This window comes from Mycteria americana, chromosome 2 (genome assembly GCF_035582795.1).
Source record: "Mycteria americana isolate JAX WOST 10 ecotype Jacksonville Zoo and Gardens chromosome 2, USCA_MyAme_1.0, whole genome shotgun sequence".
NCBI lineage: Eukaryota > Metazoa > Chordata > Aves > Ciconiiformes > Ciconiidae > Mycteria > Mycteria americana.
Genome location: NC_134366.1, coordinates 24,521,991 through 24,543,167, shown reverse-complemented (window position 1 = coordinate 24,543,167; position 21,177 = coordinate 24,521,991). Strand labels below are relative to the sequence as shown.

General features: G+C 35.3%; 1 protein-coding gene across 2 annotated transcripts in view; it reads right to left on the bottom strand.

The window, feature by feature from the left end:
• RUNDC3B (RUN domain containing 3B) overlaps window positions 1–21,177 on the bottom strand; it is a 55,053-nt gene that overhangs the window by 32,469 nt on the left and 1,407 nt on the right. For both annotated transcript variants that reach the window (XM_075492752.1, XM_075492753.1), the window contains exons 2-4: window positions 15,293–15,408; window positions 6,287–6,420; window positions 3,123–3,208 (exon numbers count right to left, since the gene is read on the bottom strand). In XM_075492752.1, coding sequence (XP_075348867.1) covers window positions 3,123–3,208; window positions 6,287–6,420; window positions 15,293–15,408 — 336 coding nt within the window. The remainder of the gene's footprint in view (window positions 1–3,122; window positions 3,209–6,286; window positions 6,421–15,292; window positions 15,409–21,177) is intronic.

The window sequence follows — 21,177 nt, the reverse complement described above, 5'->3', positions numbered from 1 at the left end:
CTGTTTTCCAGGTAGCATACTTTTTCTTAAAATACTGCATGCTGGGAAGATGCATGCTGCATCCAGTTATGATGAGATTTAAAATTTTCATTATTTGAAGGAGTGTTTTCTTAACACCATTTTTTATTGTAAAACACCTATTGGCCAAAGGTTTTAAAACTCCACGGCTTGATCTCAAAATACACTTCACATACCCTGGTATATGCAGACTTGTGAAGGCTGTTTGAGAACAGTGACCAATAAAGCAACAATTTTTAAATCTGTATTCTGTCATCACTTCCCCATTCTCTCCCATTTATTCTAATTTTCTCCTCAGCTACCACAGAAGCTACATGACAGAAAGACAGAAATGTTCGGTGTACAGGGCAGGTGAATAGGACCTGCCATTGGCATGCAGGGCCTTGTAAAAAAGGCATTCAGTCTGTTTAGCAAAGTAGCACACAACTTTAATTTCTGTGTTACAGGAGTCTTGGCAGCAGCAGAGGCAGAAAGGTCACCAGAATTCACCTGAGCACTACATGTGGAAAGAGGGAAACCAAGAGCTGTTCAGTACCAAAGGCAAGGCTGAAAGGTCACTTACCAGAAACTGAGATGCACAGTCCACCTATACATTCTAGCAATGTATGATTGCAAGAAGGTGCCAGGCTATTGAATGCAAACTATCTTTCAGACAAATACCAGCAACACTGCCCTATCAAAAGCTCCATCTGTTTTAAGAACTACATGAAAGCATTGGGATGGCTCAGTGAGAGCTTGAGTTGGCTGCACGGCAAACATCCAGAAGAGACACATTTCGGAGCACAGCTCCAAAGATTGAACTGTGTTATAACGCACACTGTCAGAAGTCCCACTTTTGCAGTTTCATAACAGACATCCATTTGCTGTACAGAAACAAGTTGTCCAAGACCTTGGATGTTCTCAGTGGAAGCAAGAAATCTGGAAGACTTCCTCTAGGAAGAGAGAGATTATAGTCCTGACACTGAGGCTATGATGTACAAACTCGGCTCTCTACCCTCTGACTTCAGGAAGGGCACCAGGAGGCTAAACTGGCCACTGGTGGAGATAGAATACTGAGCTAGATAGACTTTACAGTCTGATTCAGTACAGTTACTCTTATTTGTGAACTAACAGCAATGCTCCCAGTACAAGCTGATTACAAACCATTTCACTGGCATTTGTAAAATCACTGCCAGGTACCCATCTGTACTGTGTTCAGTTTATCTTGTAAAATGGTGCCTAGGAAGTAATCACAAAAAAAAGACAGGGCATACTTGTAACAGTGAGATGCAGATGTTAGTCTGACAGTGGCAATGTTTCTTAAACCAGCTACAGTAATCCAGCCAAAACAACAGCCCCCTCAGAAAACTCATAAATCTCCTTTCAGTGTTATGCAGTTGACATCTCACAACAGAACAGTCTAACTTAAGAGTCTGTGCTGACCAATTTGTTAGAAAATTAATTGTGTGCCCATGCTTAATCCAACCCCCTTCCAAGTGTAATATGCAGATCCAGCACTAATAACGTGCTGCTTGATAAAAGGACTAGCCCTAAGATCAGGCACCTAAACACAACAGCAAGGTTTAAAAAGAGCTAACCATGTGATAGATGAATCTCATTCTACATACACACATGCATAACATATATTTATAGTTTATATAAATAATTACTAAATATACATATAGCACAATACATAATTTAAAATGCTAAATAAATGGTGCAAAGCATCACAAAAAAAATCAGGCCACTTATTAGGTATCTGAAATCCCGCATGGGAAAAGAGAGTATGTCTGTTATTGCTAGTGGATTTGAAATCCACACTACCAAGATCTGAAACTGTAAATTTTATTTCCATTAGATGTATTTAAAATATTACTTCAAAACAAACTTTGCACTTACTATGTTTGGAATGCAAGAGAGGTGGTTTCCAAAAGCTATACCACTGAGAGAACATTCAAATATATGAAACATTAACATGTTCAAATAAATTAATTGGAAACTGCTAATAAAATAATACCACTGTTATCCACTTGCAAACAAACCACAATACCAAACAGCAACAAAGAATGTACTACTTAACTACATAGTTTGTGACCCTCCTCTTCCTTCTCATCTCCCCCTCAAAACCCCAAGTGACTTTTCAGTTTGAGGCAACATGAGTAAATCTTTTCCAGAAATCTTTATGAGCTTATCTACTGTAAATGCAAGTGAATCTGGGTAAAATAAAGATGACTGGTCTGGAAACTTCAATAAAATGGGATGTTTATCTAGTTGTGTTTCAAAGTCACCTTAATATTGGCAAAATATATGGAGATCTGTGGACAAATAGTATTACAAACAGAAATAATATTCTAAATGAACAGAAGTCCTTACAAAGAAAATTCTTATTGTTTAAATAGTCCATTCAGTACATCTGAAACTTTTAGAGTTCAACATAAGGTAGCACAACATGTTATAGACTCACTCATATTTAGAAGACTTCATCATAAATCTACAAGACACACTTGTTACAGGATAAAGCATCCTATAATAATCACATTATCTAGAACCAGTCCAAAATTGCCAGAGTATTTTCTATCACAAAGCATATTCTTGTCCATAACAGCTTTTACCATTAGAAGGTACAACAAAAATCTGTCACGCATTTTTCATATTACATCAAGAATCCTAGCTATGCCTGATCACTAATTCTGTTCTTCCATATTTCTCAAAAGTTTCCTGGAATTCTCTTGCTTTCTTCTTCAAAAAAAGTTCCTATTAAAATTATTTTTTACTGAGTCGCTAGGGCATTCTGTCAACCATACCTGATTTTGAAATAAACATCACATCTTTTATCCTTATCACGCTACAATTTCAGAAGTAGTTCCTTCTTTAGAGAAGTTTTCTTCTCTTTTGACCTTTCAAGAACTCCAGACTTATTTCCACATTTTTAAAATCACAAAGGGGTTTCCCATTTTGCAGTTTTACCCATGCTAAAATCCAATCGATTGATACCAACTCTAGACATCTTTTACTAGGTTACAGCTCTTTTACTAGTGACATCCTTTCCTAGACAAATCAAGTGGAACATTCCTCACTTAAGCAACATTTGCTAAAATATTGCAAAAATAAAAGTCTTAAGAGACCTGGTTGTTTTGAAGTCTCTCAGAGCTGTGGAAATATATTCAGACAAATGCTTTTCCATAAGTGCTACTCTGATCCAGGCTCGACCCTGCAAGAAGAAACAGATATCAAATATTTAAGTATTATAAATTGAAACACTTAATTTTACATCTGAAAATGAATACAATTGATTTACCTGGGTGAAATGAACTGATTAACAAAATTATTGCTAAGATGTACTTCATTATAGTAATACTGAAAACAGAAAATGCATTCTTACAAATAAACTTTATTGTGAAATAAAGTTCTCCAAAATTTGAACAAAAACAAAAAAAAAGAAAAAAAAAAAAAAGATTTTGCTTTAATTATATACTCCAGCATTTTGAAAATCTCATGTGCATAAGTGGTAGCAGATCAGGGCAGAAAGCTTTTCATTTTAAAGACAATGGTATTGGAAGCATCCAATGAGTTCCACTGTAAAGCAGCAGTAACCTACCCTCAAGGTGATTTAAGTAAGAACTTATTCTCTGCGTTCATTCAAATATTTGTGGGATCAATTAAAAAAAAAATCATAACTCAGTGACATATTTTTATTATGTAATTTGCATAAATGATTTTTTCCTCTCAGTAAGGACATCATTATAGAAGGTGCACATAATATACAGAAATGAAATAAAATCTAAGAGGCCTAAAACTTGTAGTCCAAAAGCAAAACTTCATTCAAACAACTCTATAAACAGCAGCAATAGCTTCAAAAATAGCCTTTAGGAATGTATGTTGCACTATGTTTACAGGTCTAGAGCACACGATTCTAGTTTACAAGAAAGAGACATTTCAAATGGCTGCCATAGTTATGACTGTCATTTTGAGAACACCAGGAACATTTCTTGTAACCCATATGAACTTACAAATAGTTATATAAATAGTAAGATGTCTTTCTGCTTAATATATTTGGTGCTTATTGACATCTAGCTGAATATCACTACAGACATTCTACCAAAACCACCTGTGGTAGATTATAATCCTACTTTTAATTTAAATAGACCTAGATCAAACTAAATTTATAATAAGACAGGCAGATGATAAATAACAAAAAAATTTGCTTTCATAAATACCAACAACACAGCAAAAACTTTAATGTAGAGTGCACTAAAATTAAAAGGATGTTTCTCTGCATAGCTGCCTTTATGTTGCAGTTCTTGAGAACATGAATGAAAAAGTCAAATCCTGATGCTGCTGCTTAGGTAACGACTAATGCCTCCAGTGAAAGCAGGGCTAGCTAGCACTGGCAAACCCTTACTAACAGCTTCCAGGCTGAAGCAGACACCCATTTGGACCACCAGTAAAACTGATGCATACCGTTGGTATTTGTGTCGACATGCCTCCAAGCTTTTCAGATATGGACATCCAAAATACTCCCACATGCACCTTTAAAAATTCAACACCATTCTCCACACTTGCTGCACAAATTAACTTGTTTGTTTACTATTTGGCATGGAGTTTTCCACACAGTAAAAGAAAATTGTAATTTATTTGTAAGAGTATTTAAGAAAATAGCTTTGCATCTTATTATCTGCTGATTTTAAATATTAATATCTATTAAAATCTTGGAATTCAGAAATACCTTTAAAATAAATCTCGAATATAAGCAATACAATCATCAGATTCTAGAACATGAGTCTCTCCAGAAAATATTCGGAAATAAGTTATCCAAATGATCTGAATTTCCAGATCTCAACATAAGCAAGAACAAAAGCTGCATGACTTAAATTATCAGTCTGCTACTCCAGGACATTGAGTGCTACAAAGATAATGTAATATTCTGGATAGGAAAATCAGTCAATAGCTTTTTGCCATAGAATCTCAAGTGTTTAAAAGCTTTCATGCAAATTACAGATATGTTTACTATATAAAATTTAAAACTGAGTCTATACAAAAGAAGAAAGGAGCAACAGTAGACATAGCAAATAAGCTGTTCTGCACTACTATGGATCATCAGAATGGCTGCTCAAAGATCTACTACATTCATGGTGCTGCTTGATCTAAGCATCATCTTTTATTGAAGAAAATTGTGGTTGAGTAAATACCTGTAATTTAAATGTTATTAACCACAGTCATGCCCCTGAAAAAACCTACAAAGTTTTTGTATATAACAAGCTAAATATTTCCACCTCACCAATGACACCAACTGTGAATAATCCAGAGCATAATAAAAATCCGGAACGACAGGATTTTTAAAATAGCCGTTGAACACAGTTTGGATACTTGTTCAAACAACTGATTCTAGTGCATTCAGGAATAAAAAGAATTAAGAACATTAATTGGTGCATCCTTTTATACTACTTATACTTTCAAGTCAGAAGTTTCTCAGTTATCAATCAACGCTGTTTTAGACAGAAATACAGCTATTGCTGTATTGGAAAGCTATTGAAAAGCATTCCAATCTAGTAAAAAGAACTTGTAATCTCTGTCCAACAGTATTTTTTTTAAGGTGTTGGTCTATAGTGTCTCACACTATTAAGATTTAATGATAGGTCAGTTAAAAGCTTATTCTTGTTCAGTTCATATGCATATAAACACATTAAATTGTTAATTTCTTAATGTTTCCATCATACCTACAATCAAGAATTGTCATGTCATTTCTATATAGATCCTTTAAAACAATGGATCTTTATTAGCGAATAAATCTATTAAAGGCCTCCTGCACAATCATACCAACAAACTAAAGAGCTGATCACACCTTTTCTATTAGTGCATAAATTACATACAAAGTAAAATGATACTTAGGTTAGGGGGGAAAAAAATCAAATTTCTACAATTTTAAAATAATTTTTGTTAGGCATGCTCGCATGAACTTAATTTTCCTCAACATACTGCATTTTCAAAAAATTATGTAAGTTCAGAAATGTGAAGGCAATAATTTTATAACACATGATCACTGAATAGAGAATTTGAGATTTATTCTACTGAATAACATAAATTTAAAAGGAATCGTATTCAGATTTAAAAGTTTTTTTTAAAAAAGTAAATATTTACTAGGTACATATTAAAAGTAATTATTTCAAAGAATGAAAAATTTTGTGGGGCAAGCTTAGTAATACGATTTGCTTCTGGGTACAGAAACGTCAGCTATGTTTTACACAGAACAATGTAATAAAATAGTCAGTTTGACCTTTCTCTTCCCTACCTTAGCTCTAGAAGAACCGACATTCTCCATGTTCTCAATACTGCAGATGCAATTGTGAGAGACTTTTCGGCAAGCTACTCGAATGTAGTCCCAGAAACTACGAGGACTTTCATAGCCGAACCAGGTGATCTGACCTTAAATCAAAATACAAGATATGTAAAGATTTGTGAACCTCCCTCTCTGCTTATTGGAGATAAACATAATTAAAATACTTCCCTATAGGTTGCCTGCACTGACAGGATTTTATACTAGCAAGTCCATAAATTCCTACTGAAAACTGGCTCACAGGTGTAAAAAAATTTGCATTATGCAGCTCACCCTGGTTTCAAACGGATGCACAAAGAGAAGTTTGGGGCTTTTGTGTACATATGAGTATTTTGTTGTTTTTTTCCTTGTTAGCATGCTATAATAATACTCAGGAGTTCCTCACGGGACTCTTAAATCATAACAGAGCATGCACTGTTGTGACTTAAAAATATGATGCAAGAAGTATTTCTGTTATTTGTTTTAGGTAGTGCCACGTGTTTCACTAATACAGTCAAAAGAGTTTTGTTCTTTTAAAAAAAGAAATTTTATATATATATATATATATATATACACATAAAAGACCACTGTTTGCTGTGGTAGTGTTAGCTTTATTTTGGGAGCAGACTGGAACTTTTCAAAATGTGCTTTCATTGAAGGAGAAATTGATGCATGATTAAAAAAGTTTTGCAGTCACAATTTATTTTGAGTACACAGAGAACATTCCTTGGGAAGTTGACCAAAATTAATTGAGCAAATCAGTATCTCTTCTGGAGCTTTAACCAAAATCCTTCATATTTTTTTCCAGCTTGGAATGTATTGCAGTTAGAAAATGAAAGGCAAAATTACATACTACTTGCAACCACCCCACACAAAATAAATTTCATCACAGTCACAACAGTTCTGCCCCATTTTTCAGACTGAACAGCATACAACTGCTAACAGGTATGTAAAAAGTAAGACGAACATTGCCCTCTGGTGACTGCCATTATTACATACATGCAAAACCTTTTCTCCATATAAAGTGAGATCTTATTGTTAAGGTAATTTTATTTTATTTCAAGTCTCGAGTTGTACTTCTGAAGCTTTACTAATTTATCAGAAAGACCTCTAATTATTTTGCTGTTAGAAAGGTCAGACTTCAAGAAAGAATATATTAGACTGATACTGCAAATCATACATACTGAAAATAAAATGCCAAAATATGATGACAAGGACTTATCTTAGCTCCAAGCACAGCCAGAGTAGTGTCAAGGATCTGTCCCCTATGATCTTAAGAAATTCAAGTGGTGGTTTTTTTCCCTAGAGGGTGCATGTAACTTGACTTTTTGGCCCATCTGCTTACTTTGCCACATGGATTTATTTATTAAATTCAAAGCTTGATAAAAGACTTATTTTAAAAAAAAAAGGGCAGGAAGAATTAATATATACTATTCAATATGCCAAAGGAAAAACAAAATCCCAAGATACTTCAGTTACTGCAGATTCAGATCTTCTCAGCTCTAAGGACTAAAACAGAAGAATTTCCATGAGGTAAGTGCTCTTATGAACTTACAGTTTTTGTTGAAATGCCGAGTGTAGTGGACAGCAACAAGAATTCAATGGCATTTTAACAACACGAAAAGCTACAGATATTTTTCATATTCTTTACCATATCAGAAACATTTCTGCCCTGGGGATTATACCTGCAAAATTAAATGCAACTTAAGTGTGAGGATGACTTTATGTCACCAATTCCAGTGCCAACTAATAATGGCAAGTATATCATACAATAACTTTTGTGGCTTTTTCAAACTATCTTAAGGACAGAATATATTCTGCAAAAACCAGACAGTTTCACTCTACAATTTTCTGAAGTCACCAATTCAAAGCAATTGCCTTTACCAATGAACACCTGAAAAACACATGTCATTTAAAAACAAAAATATCTTTATAACAGAAATACATACCAGCACACAGAATTTACTTGCCTTACATTGCTCAAAGCAGCAAGCTGGCCATAATTACAATATACTCTGACATAACAGTGGGCTCTGATCTCACAGCCAGCTCTGCGAGACGGTATGATGGGTTTCAGACTTCAGTAGGAATTGTCTTCACTTGAAACTCATAGCCAGCTCAGGACCTTTGGTGAACCAAGGACTTCTATATTTCACTATTTTCTCCCTACAACTTTAAACCTTGCCCACACTCTAGTAATTAACACCATCTGAAGAAAAACTTCCTTAATCATTCTATACACAGAAAAATGTTGGAAAAGACTGTCCAAGAGTAGTGAGAATGTATTTTAAGAACTACTAAATAAGATATTAAGCTGTATATTCCCTACAATTTTAAAAGCTTTCCATGTATGAAATTCTATTTGGCCCTCAACGCACTCAACATACACAGCCACAAGAACTCTCAAGAATGAGGAATGAAATAGCTCCCACTACTCAGCGCTTGTCAGGCTGCACCTGGAGTACTGTGTCCAGTTCTGGTCCCCACAATTCAAGGACACAGACAGACTGGAGAGGGTCCAAAGGAGTACCACGATATTCAAAGGACTGGAGAACCTGCCCCATGAGGAAAGACTCAAGGCATTAGGTCTTTTCTGCCTAGGGAAGAGAAGGCTCAGAGGGGAACTCATCATAGTATTCCAGTACTTAAAGGGTGGCTACAAACAGGACGGAGGCTCTCTCTTTACAAGGAGCCACATGGAGAAGACAAAGGGCAATGGGTACAAGTTGCACTGGGAGAGGTTTCATCTCAACGGAAGAAAGAATTTTTTTTAGAGTAAGAACAATCATTCACTGGAACAACCTCCCCATGGATGTGGTAGAGTCCCCATCGCTGGAGGTTTTCAAGATGCAATTGGACAGGGTGCTAGATAATCTGATCTAGGCTCCCGTTCCCACAAATGGTTGGACCGGATGATCTTTCAAGGTACTTCCAACCTGGGCTGTTCTATGATTCTAAAATCATACCTAAATTTTAAAGGGTCCTAATAAGCTTGAAAGCTAATTTTAGTATACAACTTATATTCTGTCAATTCTGTACTTCTTAAGGAAATAGTAAGTTTCCTGGAAGGTCCAAAGGACAAAGAGTATGTGGTCTTTGCCATGAAGTTTATATGTCATCAGAAGACACAGAAGCTGACAGCTATTCCAACAGGAATGATGTTATTGTTTTTGTCAGCCAAACAAAATTGTTAGGTCAGCATGGAAGCTGCATGTTTAATATTAAACATTGTTCAAATTAATTCAATTCTTGTCTACAGAACTGCAAAGCAAATAGAAACAATATTATGAAAATTTTTTATTTCACCACATTTTTGAATACTGCTACACACCTATTTGTATCAACCCATTTCTGCTCCAGTCTGACAACTAGATACAAACATCCGGAACACTAGTTGTTGCAGATCTTTTTTCATGCCCAAGAAACACTTTGCAAATAAGACATTAAACAGTTTGATTCCTACTCAATCACAGTCCAATTTCATATCTACAAAGTTCCACAGCTGCAAAGTAGTAACGACTAGGATGCTCTAAAGTACAGGCAGGTTTTCTGCAGACTTCCCTGTATTATTTAGTTCGCAGCAGATTTTTCTATCCTGCAAAAAGTAAGTTTTAATACAACTTGTTGGTAATAAACTGGCATGCTATTCCTTTGAGGAATTTCTGTGATACCTACTCTTTTATTTTGGGTCTACCCAATGGGTCATTAAAAATTAAAAATTTACAGTAGTTCATAAACCCAGTCCTCCAAGACAATTATAAATTAATCTAAGATTTTTCTCCATATAAGAGAAAGGAAAATGAGCTAAACCACAAATTACACAAGAGCCCTTCCATTTCTTTTTAGCCAAAAACAGTAATAGGGTCACTATGTGTGTATAAGTATTAAATCTAGTAACAAAAGCTATTCTGCTAATAGCATTATTGCACCAAATTAAGGGCCACTGCAGCTATATGCTTACTTTGTCTTTTTCATGATAGTAGTGCCTTCAGCTCTTACTTCCTTAACTTACCTTTCTCACCCCCATTATATCTCCATTACCTTAACTATTTTATCCAGCAGACTTGTTTCTCTCAGGATGAGCAGCATTACAAGCTGCATCTTATTCACTCAAAGAACCCTGCTTCCTCACCTGTGACCTAGACCTACAAGTGCAAACTGTCTTCTCCAGACATAATTCATGCCCTTTCCCTTTTTAACCACTGTTTATGCCTGAATTGTTAGAATTCAAGGAATTTTGATTAATAAAAATTATATTAATATTCATTGCTTAAAAACAAAGAGACTCCATGAAATAGTAGGTAGTAGTAAGTGCTTTTTTTTTCCTCCTAAAAATAAATAAGTAAAATAAAAACCATATGGGAAAGGATAAATTGTGCACTGCAGATATAAGGAAAGTCTTTCACTGCTTCAGAAATTAATTATTTAATAATTCACCTTATTTTGAAGTGCAAAAACTGAACAGTTAGCAGTGACATCACTAGTACAGCTATTTACCATTACTACCACCAGACTGTTGACAATGCATGAAACTAGAATGTTTTATTGAATGAGGAAAGGAAGAGAATTATCACATTTATCTTTCCACTCAAGCAGCACTGATCACCCTAGAAGCTTACTACTCATAGTAAGTTTTCTAAAAGAAAAAAGAAAAGCAAGAAACAAACTCCACAGTCACTAAAAATTAGGAATAATGTAGATCAGAGACAAGCAGCTTCCATGGGCAACTCTAGCAGAAGCTTTTGATGTGTTTATAATACCTTTTAAATGTACATACAGGAAAAAAGGCAAACAAAGTTGTGAAAGTGTCAAAATAACACAGTACAGCATACGGTTTTGTGTGGTTATGGTGGTAAATGCAAATAAGTGTATAGATGACAAGTATGCTCACAGCAACCATGACATGCAAAAATTACATGCAAAAGTCACAAGCAAGATGCACTATACGTTGTCAGTGACAGAACTTAATTTATACACCAAAACTATTTTAAGCATGCATACTGGCTAGCAGTTTGGATATAAATGCATTTTGCTGTAAAGTATATTACAATGAAAACATAGTAAGGCAACAAATACATACACATGACAATAGTTTTCAGAAATATGTTTGAGATGATGGTCATAAAAATCTATAATAGCTATTAATGTTCTTCAGTACTAACTCAGTTAAAACTAATTTAAAGTGATAGAAAAAGGCAGAAAACCGTACAACATCGTGATATAGTAAAGACAATATATACATCACTTGAATTGACTCTGGGTTTTAAATTAGCTAGGACATAGCTATGATCAAATCCCAAGTACTGGTGCTAAACACTTTTTGATGCCCCTACCATTTCTGCACTAACTATATTTACTTAGCTGATCTGATAAAAAGGACACTTACAGGAAATATACCTGAAAAATCTGTGGCCAGCAGTGAAAAGAAGAAACCACCAAGACAACTACAAGATATGGCTTAATCTCCACAGTACAGAACAGTTAAGAAAGAAACAAATTCCAAACAACTATTTGGGGGAAAAAATGGCTCCTGAAATTACCCAGCTTGCTTTAAAAATTATCAAACACACATACATTTGTATACAGATTTGTAAAATCCCTTTCAAGACTATAGGTCTTATTTGGTCCAGAGACCTTCAAATACATTGTCTCTGTATCCACTCAGAATACCACTTACTCTCTGCTGTATTATAAAACCATGCAAATTCTTATTCCTGAGAAGGGACAAAAGAGTAATTAGTCACTCATCTTTTTTCTATTACTCCTTCTCTCCTACCTTTTCAAGATCTTCTATTGTCCTGGCCAGTAGTATCATATCTTTCCAGCCGGCATGCCACACAGCTTATTTTCATGACAGGAAGAACACATGCTTTATATCCTCCTCATTACGATATTTGGTCTACTCTGCATTCACAATAAATCCAGCACTTCTAGGGAGTACCAGGTATACTACACATACAGTATTACACAGTACAGGGATAAGTATCTCTCCACTTTCTAGAGCAGAAGGCAGTCAACAGCTTGCAATCCCTGAAAAGACAGTTAATACAGCTTACTCAAACTCTCTCTCTCTTCCTTAGGGCAATTAAAAAATAGGCTGTGAGCCAGACTGCTTTTTCTAACAACAGTGACCTATTCCTGACTGCTACTTATTGGCATTGGTTTACATGTAACTGTAAGGTAGTACAGATGTGGCCTTTTGGCCATGGCATATTATGTTACCTTTCTTGGAACTATTTTGGTGCCATATGTGCTAAAGTCTTCTGTATCACATGAACAGATATCTGCATTCAAGCAGCATTCACAGATCTCTGTTGTGTGAGCTGATATATTTATGCTGATCTCATTTTATTACTAAGCAAACACCCACATCTAAACAACTTCTAAGAAAATGAGCAGCTGGGTTAAAGAAGTGCATCCATGGGGAAAGTCATTAGTTTTGTGCCTGTTTGACTTCCTGGTCTGGCTTACCACAGGATCCAGTGAGGACCACGGCCAATATCAGGGAAAGGTAAGCACAAAGGGGGGGGCAGAATAAAAATAATTCTGTAGCAAACTGCACTGAGTTTAAGAAATGTCAGATTTTCAACACTCAACTGGAAAATGCTGTGAGCAATCTGAGACAGCCCTGCTTTGAGCAAGAGGTTGGACTGGATGACTTTCTAAGGTACTTTCCAAACTAAATTCTTCAATGATTCTGAAAAGAAAAAACAAACCAACAAAACCACCCAAATCACTATGAATGTTGTTTCATGACCCTTTTGCTATTCGAAGCTGGCAACATCAGATCAGTTACCTATCAAAAATCAATTTCAAAATGGTGCTCATATTGCTGTAACTGGCATTTTTAGCAGAACATCCAGGAGGATGAGGACTGGAGAACTATTATTTCAGAATTCTTAATTGCACTGGTTTCAGGAAAAGCATAAAATTCTAATCCCTGTAGTTGAATATTTTTTCCACTTAAAATGGCTATCCTTCTTCCTCCCATTTTGTTTTGTCTGGATCCTATCTGAACACGAAACCAATAAGCAGCAACAGTCACTATATTCCATCAAGACTATGCTTTGCTCCTTAAAAACTTATTATATTTAGTCTCAGAAAAGACAGTTGCCAGTAAAAGTATTCTAATAAAAGTAAACTTAGTCCTTTACAATGAAAATTAAATGCTTTTTTTTTTAATTCTTCCTTCCTCACACAGTACTTCTGAAGGAAGTTAAAGATTAGGAATTGTTATCTGCCATGAAAAGTAAAGGTCTATATACTCAAACTCTCAAATCTGAATCATCCATTTAACTACACTGCCATGGGATTAGCCTGACAACTTTGATATAATGAAGCCATTTATTTTATCACAGACGAACAGATCATGTATGTTCTGCCTGCTTTAAAACATTTTATACAACTGCAATCACCAGTCTGCTTTTAGTGTGCTCCTACTGACAGGAATTATGCATTCAGAGTACGTTAGTCATTTCCATCAATAAAGTGCAATTTCTTTCAAGCCCTGTGTTGTATAATATATACCCTCTTAAAATTTGAATTGTCATGGTACATTTATTATCTCAATTTCCCTCTCAAGTTTTTAAAGAATAAAATAATTACCCGCAGTGTTCTAGCTTATTACCAAATATTCCCCCATTTGCAATACGATGCACAAGTTGCACAAGTTGCTGCCTTTTTCCATATTTTTATTTAACTCTGCAAACTTAGAAAATCATACCGGTAATTACAAGGGGAAGACTGAAGCAACAACTTTGCTTTTTGATTTTCTCTATTTCTTATTTGAAATAATTTTTTACTTGCAAATTCCATTTGCCTGTAACCCATTTGCCAGCCTGTCAAGGCTTCTTCTCTGTACTGCCTGTCCTGAATAATAGGCTGTGAAGCAGAAGAATGTTGGGCGGGGGCAATTCATAATGATTTTTGCTCAAACACCACTGAAGCTGGGGGAGAAGGAGAAAACAGAGCAATTTCCCTGCAGTGTCAAGTTGCTAAGTACCCATAATCACTCCAATAATCTTTGTCACAATGTGACAAACACTATGTTCCTACCCCACTGTGTGATTTTTTTTTTTTCCTTCTGACAGAATGACAGCAGGTAGTAATTGTGCTACTCAAATGTCAGCCTACACACAATATTGTTCACAAAGCTTAGTTATGAATATTAAAAAGCAAAAGTATGAAAAGGAGTAGATTGTCATATTACACATCTCTATTTAGATGATTATGATGTCCTTCATAATCCTCAAATAATTTCAGAAACTGTACACAGGACTGAGAAATGAGGAGAAGCTTCCAAAGTCCTTTTCTAGTGCTGTTACTGCTAAGGCACGCTCTGTTCTTTTAGCAAAGCAGCTTCCTCTAGAACAATCAGAAAACGCAAACAGACATTTTCTTGAATTAGAACAACATCTGACTCCAATACAAGAGGAGAATCAACAACTGACCCTTCTCAAAAGCAATTTAATTCAGATCCATTACATTCCAGTAGCAAAAACCAGCTTCACTACAGGGGTGGGAGGATGGGAATGAAAGGACCTAAACACAGTACCTAGAAAAGAAGGCAACAAAAGCAGGGAAGGGAGAAAGAAAAGGGAGCAGCACCACAGATATGCTACCTATAGCTTCTGTTAAAGCAGAAACCACTACAATTGTCTTTCAGACTCAGACTCTTAGGACACAGCCTTATCATAAAGCAGAAAAGCAGACAGAGCTCAGCACCATGGCAACATCTACTTGCTTAATTACCAGCCAAGAAGGCTTCCAACAAGAACATTGGAAACATGTTTCACAAAAAACATTTCCTTGACTTTTCCACAGTAATGCAAACAATCAGGAAGGTAACAGCAAAGGGACAGACACACAAAGAAAGCCAGCATTTTCATTCAGCATCAAGGAGTTTCTACAGATGTATGCTGGTTTCATATAAACAAATTCTCATGGCAAAAACATCACCAGTAAGGAAGTTAATTAACATACCTTTCAGTCGATGACTTAGAATCTGTTCCAGAATGGCTGCAAAATTATTAAATTCAGGGGAAGTATCATCTATAGTCTCAAAACAGGAACGGTCGATCAGAGTCTTGACTGAAAACCTAGAGCAAAAGTACAGGACAATCATAAATTATATGGTTAGCTATTGGTCCTCTAATAGCAGGACAGTAGTTTCTACAAACCAAACAAGCAGAAACCAGAAAACTACCTTGACGATTTCAAGCTCAGAGCAACACAAACACATACCACATTGAGAAATAGCCTGGAAAATAAAATCATTGCTGGTCTTAGGCATAAAGCCTGAAAAACAAAAAGAAAACAAAAATCTGCACACTTTCTATGTAGAAGTGAGCTAATTATTTTCCTCTTCTCTATTTTAATAAAGCTGTAGAAAAACAAGCAAAGCATCCAACATCAATTTCTCTTTGTAATCCTAAACATCATGATTTTTGCTTGACATTTCACTCAATGCTCCTTTTATTCCCAAAATCCATGCCCAAGAATCAGAAGTATAAACTTTATCCTATTATGAGAACACTGTAATTTCATCCTAATGCAAGAATAATCTAAACATATTATAAAACAATTAATTTTTATGCACTGTTAACTCTGTGCATTAACTTGTACAGGCTGATTTCCCTGTGAATGGAGGTAATCCCTATTCAGCATCATATTACTTCATTATTATGCCAGAAAAGCTATCAATTTAAATGATCTAACATTTGAAATTGGAAAGGCTGAATCAAGCCACTGTAAAAAGCAGACAAGAGGTAACTAGTCAATTAGCCAATGTTAGCTGTGCTTAGTTACACCTGCACTTACACAATTTCCTTCTTATTCAGAAGAAGTAGTTTAAACCTGAAGAAACATGACAAAAATTGACTTTTCTCTTGCCTTCCCCTTTTTAATCATAATCCATTCTTACTTTCCTTTCTGCTCCTTGTTCTTCAGTTTTCAGTTTCAAGGCAAGTTTCATATGTCCTCAACTTTGAAAGTAACATTTATTTTAAGGCATTTATTGTGTTTTTTGCAACAGTCTTTATTTGTATTAATGGAGCCGTACCAGAGCCTGAGGTGATAGTTTTCACAACACCCAAACTTCAACAGTACCAGCTTAGGAAGTTCTCACTCTGCCTGCTCATCCCAGACCCTACACGTGAGCACATTACTCCCTCAGTTGTGCCAGTTCTACTTTTTATGGGGCTCACTATGAACTGATCTAGATTTTTAGTACTTGAGAGAAGAAGGGATGGAATGACTCTTAAATATGGATACATTCATAGTAAATACGCTTCACGGCATCTCAACACAAACAGTTCTATGGCACAGCCGCAGAAGCAGCATACTACAGGCATGGGCAGGAATGAGACTCCTTAAACCAGCAGTACTATTTTCAAATGCTCTGTACTGTAAAAGTAACTTAACTGCATCCTTAGTGGAGTCAGCGCAGCCTCCTGATGCTCATTTACTAAATAAGACTAATTATGCTCAAACTGAACTGACATATATATTTCAAGAGTTTCAACTCAATTATGTTATACTAAGTAAACTTCTGAATAAAGACGCCCCATCCTACCTTTCCTGCAGGCTTCTATTGTTGTAGTGGTTTTGGCAGGACAGGAATGAGGAGTGAGAAGGGTGGGGGAGGAAGCTTCTTCTGCAGTGCCAAGTTACGACTCAGTTTTGAACTCCTCCAAGTTTTTAATCAATTTTGAGTAAGTGAGAGACATGCATGCCCACCAATAAATTTCTACCTAGTCAGTATCATTGCTATTGACTACTCTAATGGCAGTAATGATTGTTTCCTCAAAGCTATATAAGAGCTGTGAAATTATCTATTAAAAAACTTCTTAATTTTGAAAAAAAAAAAAAAAAAAAAAGCATATAGCAATGCCATGACCAAGTCAGTAGTAACTGTAACAAGAAGACTCCTCCCACACCATGCAGATCTGAAAAAGAGAAGGTGCAGCATATCACTCACTCACAGATAATACACAAGAGAGACAGCGAGTTAGCAGTGTAATATACTGGACTATATATAGGAATATAATCTCAAAACTCAGACACACGATCATGGCACAATCATCCATAAACTGCAAAACAAAGTAGTGTATAATAGGTAGCTATGCCTATTTTTCCTCTATTCAGTGTTCTACTTAAAAGTTCACTGGTTAATATTGTATGGGATACATATTCAGAAATGGAGATATATTCAAGAAAAAAACACTTAAGAGCAATTCACATACACTTCTAAAAATCACTGATAAGTAATTTCTTTTTTTAATTTTAAAGCATTCTGCAATTCAATTGAAGAAAAAAAAAATCTAGTTTTTGAGGATATGACAATTTTTGAATACCTAGGGTCTGATTAGAAAAGACAGTCTAACAGTTCATCATCATTAATGGTGATCTTTTAAGTGCTTATATTACTGCCACCACGCTCCCCATAGAAATATTGATTTCCATCTCTCTACTCTACACTTTCACCCAAAACCTAAACAACCTTTATAGCTATGTCAAGTTTGGCTGAAATTGGCTTTTACGAGAACTGACAGGGAGTGCAAGTATGTACACCTTATTTCCATAGACCAGGAAGATAACAGTGCTACCAGGCAAAATTTGATTGACCAGAAATATTTTTTGGGATATTTAAAAAAATACTTAGGCCAAATACTCCTGTGCTGTTTTTTTTTTCTTTTTTCTCCAGTACTACAGAGAGGCAAACATATCTCTAAGTGTAAGTTAAAAGTCACAAACACATTTTGCATGATATTCACACTTCACCATGCTTACCACAAAGATTGGAAAAAGGATTTAAGGTATGTAGAAGTGATGCCTTTGAAAAAAGGTTACACTGTAAGCACTGGGTAAGCAATTTTATTCAGTCATGGAAGATGCCTCACATGTTGTTTCCAGTGTACAGCCCCCCAGCAAAGAAAGCCCATGCTCTTGCACAGTTATGTGGGAACCACTTGGAGACTGCAAGTCAAGAAAGAAAAGGTCAGGTCTAAAGTAGCTCACAAGAGCTATGAAGAAAAAAAATCCAAGTAGGTAGAGTTAGAGCAGCTTTCTTGTTTCCCTTTGTTGCTCCCAATTTCATCTTCTCTCCACTGGGCTACTACAGCAACACTACACTCTAGAGCGACAGTCTACCTATACTTCAGAGGTTAACAGAGGAATTGTAACAACAGGGCATGAGAAAGTAAAGTGGCTTCAAAACAAACTTCAAATTTTCCAAGATGAACTTTTTGGTGGACTGTAGGAGCAGAGGAGTAATATAGCTCCAATACCTGTTGTTTCAAGACTCTTTAAAAAGATTTCTTTTATCCAACCATTTTCCATTGTGTCACTGCAACAATAGGGTTGTTTTGTTGTGGGGGTTTTTTGTTTGTTTGTTTAATACAGTAACTGCCATTGGAAAGATTCTAATATCAGTGTTTCTAAATGACCTTTGTGAACTCCTATGTTTTCAGATTCTTACATATTCTTCTCTGTCACGAATCTAGTCTTGCTTGAGCCAAAAAAAGATGTAGAAACAGTAGCATTCTCCAATCTTAAAAAGAACTTCTGAATCATGTAAGAGGGAAACATTCTTGAATAAGAAAGATTTATAGCAATCTTTTTGGGGTGGGTTCTTCCACTATTTTGCAAGATTCACAAGAAGGTCTCCCAAATTTCTTTAATAACTCCAAACCAAAGCCAAACCTTTTGTGGGTATATCCCAGGTCTATAGGCTTATTTCTAAAACAGCAACAAGCCTCTAATCAAAAAGCAAATAGGCAGAAAATTTGACTGCTGTATGAATTTGTCACTTTTCATTGTCAGATTCTGCTCCTCTCAGTTTTCAAATGAATGGAAGGATTCTGTCAAATTTATTTAGCTTGCAATTTGGGAAATGTCATTAAAATGCCATTTTAAAGAACGTAAACTATTAATATAGAATAATCCCCAAGATTATAAACTAATATCCCTTATGCTGGAGAACATGGCTTGGACGTGAAACCAGACAGTTCAGCTAAGGGTCACTGCAACAGCTCTTATGCATATTAGCAAAATCACTATTTTAAAAATACATTTCCTGACAGTTGTTCAATTCTGTGTTAACATTCTGTGTTTAAGCTATGACCCTCACTTCCAAAGCCTGTGTCTATTTTTTCAGTGGTTCTGTATCTACATGGATCTTTGATCTATTAATCTTAGTGAAGACTAGACTAAAACAAAACAAAACAAAGAACAACTGAAAAATCCCAGCACCACTTATTGGAAAATGGAAGGCATCAAACTTTAGGGAAAAAACGTAGGGACAGACACAGAGCTTAGAACATGTATTACTTATTCAAACAAAAAAAAATACTTAAAGTTATTGCAATTTAAATCAACGTTGTGCAGTTACATAAACATAACCATCTATTTTCACATGCAATTGGTTTATGGAACTTAAGTAATTATATTACTTCCCATGGCTACATTGCCACTCAGTATTTTAGTGGAAACAAACTGGTCTTTCCAAAGCTGTAAATAAAAGAGACTATCCACATCCACATGAGGAGTTAGATATCATCACTGTAAGAAAAGACTAAAAACCCAAAGCCTGGTTTAACTATTAAGTAAAAATCTGCTAAATTGAGGCTGTGACAAAAATAGTTCATTAAATTATCAGAGACTGTTAACAGATGGTAATTCAGAAGAATATCTTGCTTGTGATCTCTCACCTTCATTGGGTAACAAGCCATATCAACCAAATTTATTTGAATCAACTCATTGGAGCTATTTTACCAGAAATATTTCACATTCTCATAGGATTTTGATTGGACAGGACTATTATCTTACTGGTTTTGATACTAATTTGGCTATTCCTAACAAATAACACTTTTCAATACTAGAAAATGTGTAATAACTACAGTAAAGCACAGAAATATTTTAAACATTTACTCTTACACTGACAGAAGAATAAAAATATAAACAAATGCATGCACATCATCATAACGCAAATCCTTTTTCCTCATCATGCTTTCCAAATTTTAAGGTGTATTCACAAACTAGTAACTTCAGGTTTTGTAAAGATATAGCAAAATTGAATTGTTTTACTGAAAATAATTAAAATATGCCAATTTCAAGTAGTTTCTGTTTAGTTCTTTGTTTCATATGTGTTTGAATTCCCTCTGATTTCTAAGCATCTTTAAATATGTTACAACATCATTTCAACTGCAGGACAAGGACATTAAATAAACAAACTGAAAAATAAAATATAACAGCACAGAGTACAGAAGAGTTCCTCTTAAATGAGGAGGCAGAAAAAAATAGCAAGCTCTGTAGAATACAATATACTCCTTTTAAAAGAACTGTTTATATCCTGTACAATTATCTTATTATTTGATAAAACCAGTGTTTTCCCAAGCCTGCAGATTGGCAATATCTGTATCTCTGTAGCAATAGTGAAACTGAGAACTTCTGTTTCTTCTATTTGATCTGCTTCAGCAAATTTGATAAAAATCTTCTTTTTCTATGTTTTTGTTGCATATCTTTTTCACAGGTAATAGTAGAGGTAAGCATAAAAGCCTGGGAAAAGACAGAATAGTATTGATGCTACTCTGAAACCCAGATACTAGGACTTGAAGGAATACTGAAGCAAATTCCTTTCAGTAACCGGATGATACAGTTACACTTCGTAAAATCCATTAACAATGCACAATACAAGCAAAAAAAAGGAAGAATATGGGGTCCTAAACTGTTTTTAAAAACGCTGCTGCAGCATTAGAGAGTGAGGGTACAAAATTATCTAATAGTTGTCCTGGTACATTATTAAAATTTGTGAGAATTAAAACTATATCATAGCTCATATAAGCCTGTTGAAGACCTTCTCCAAATAA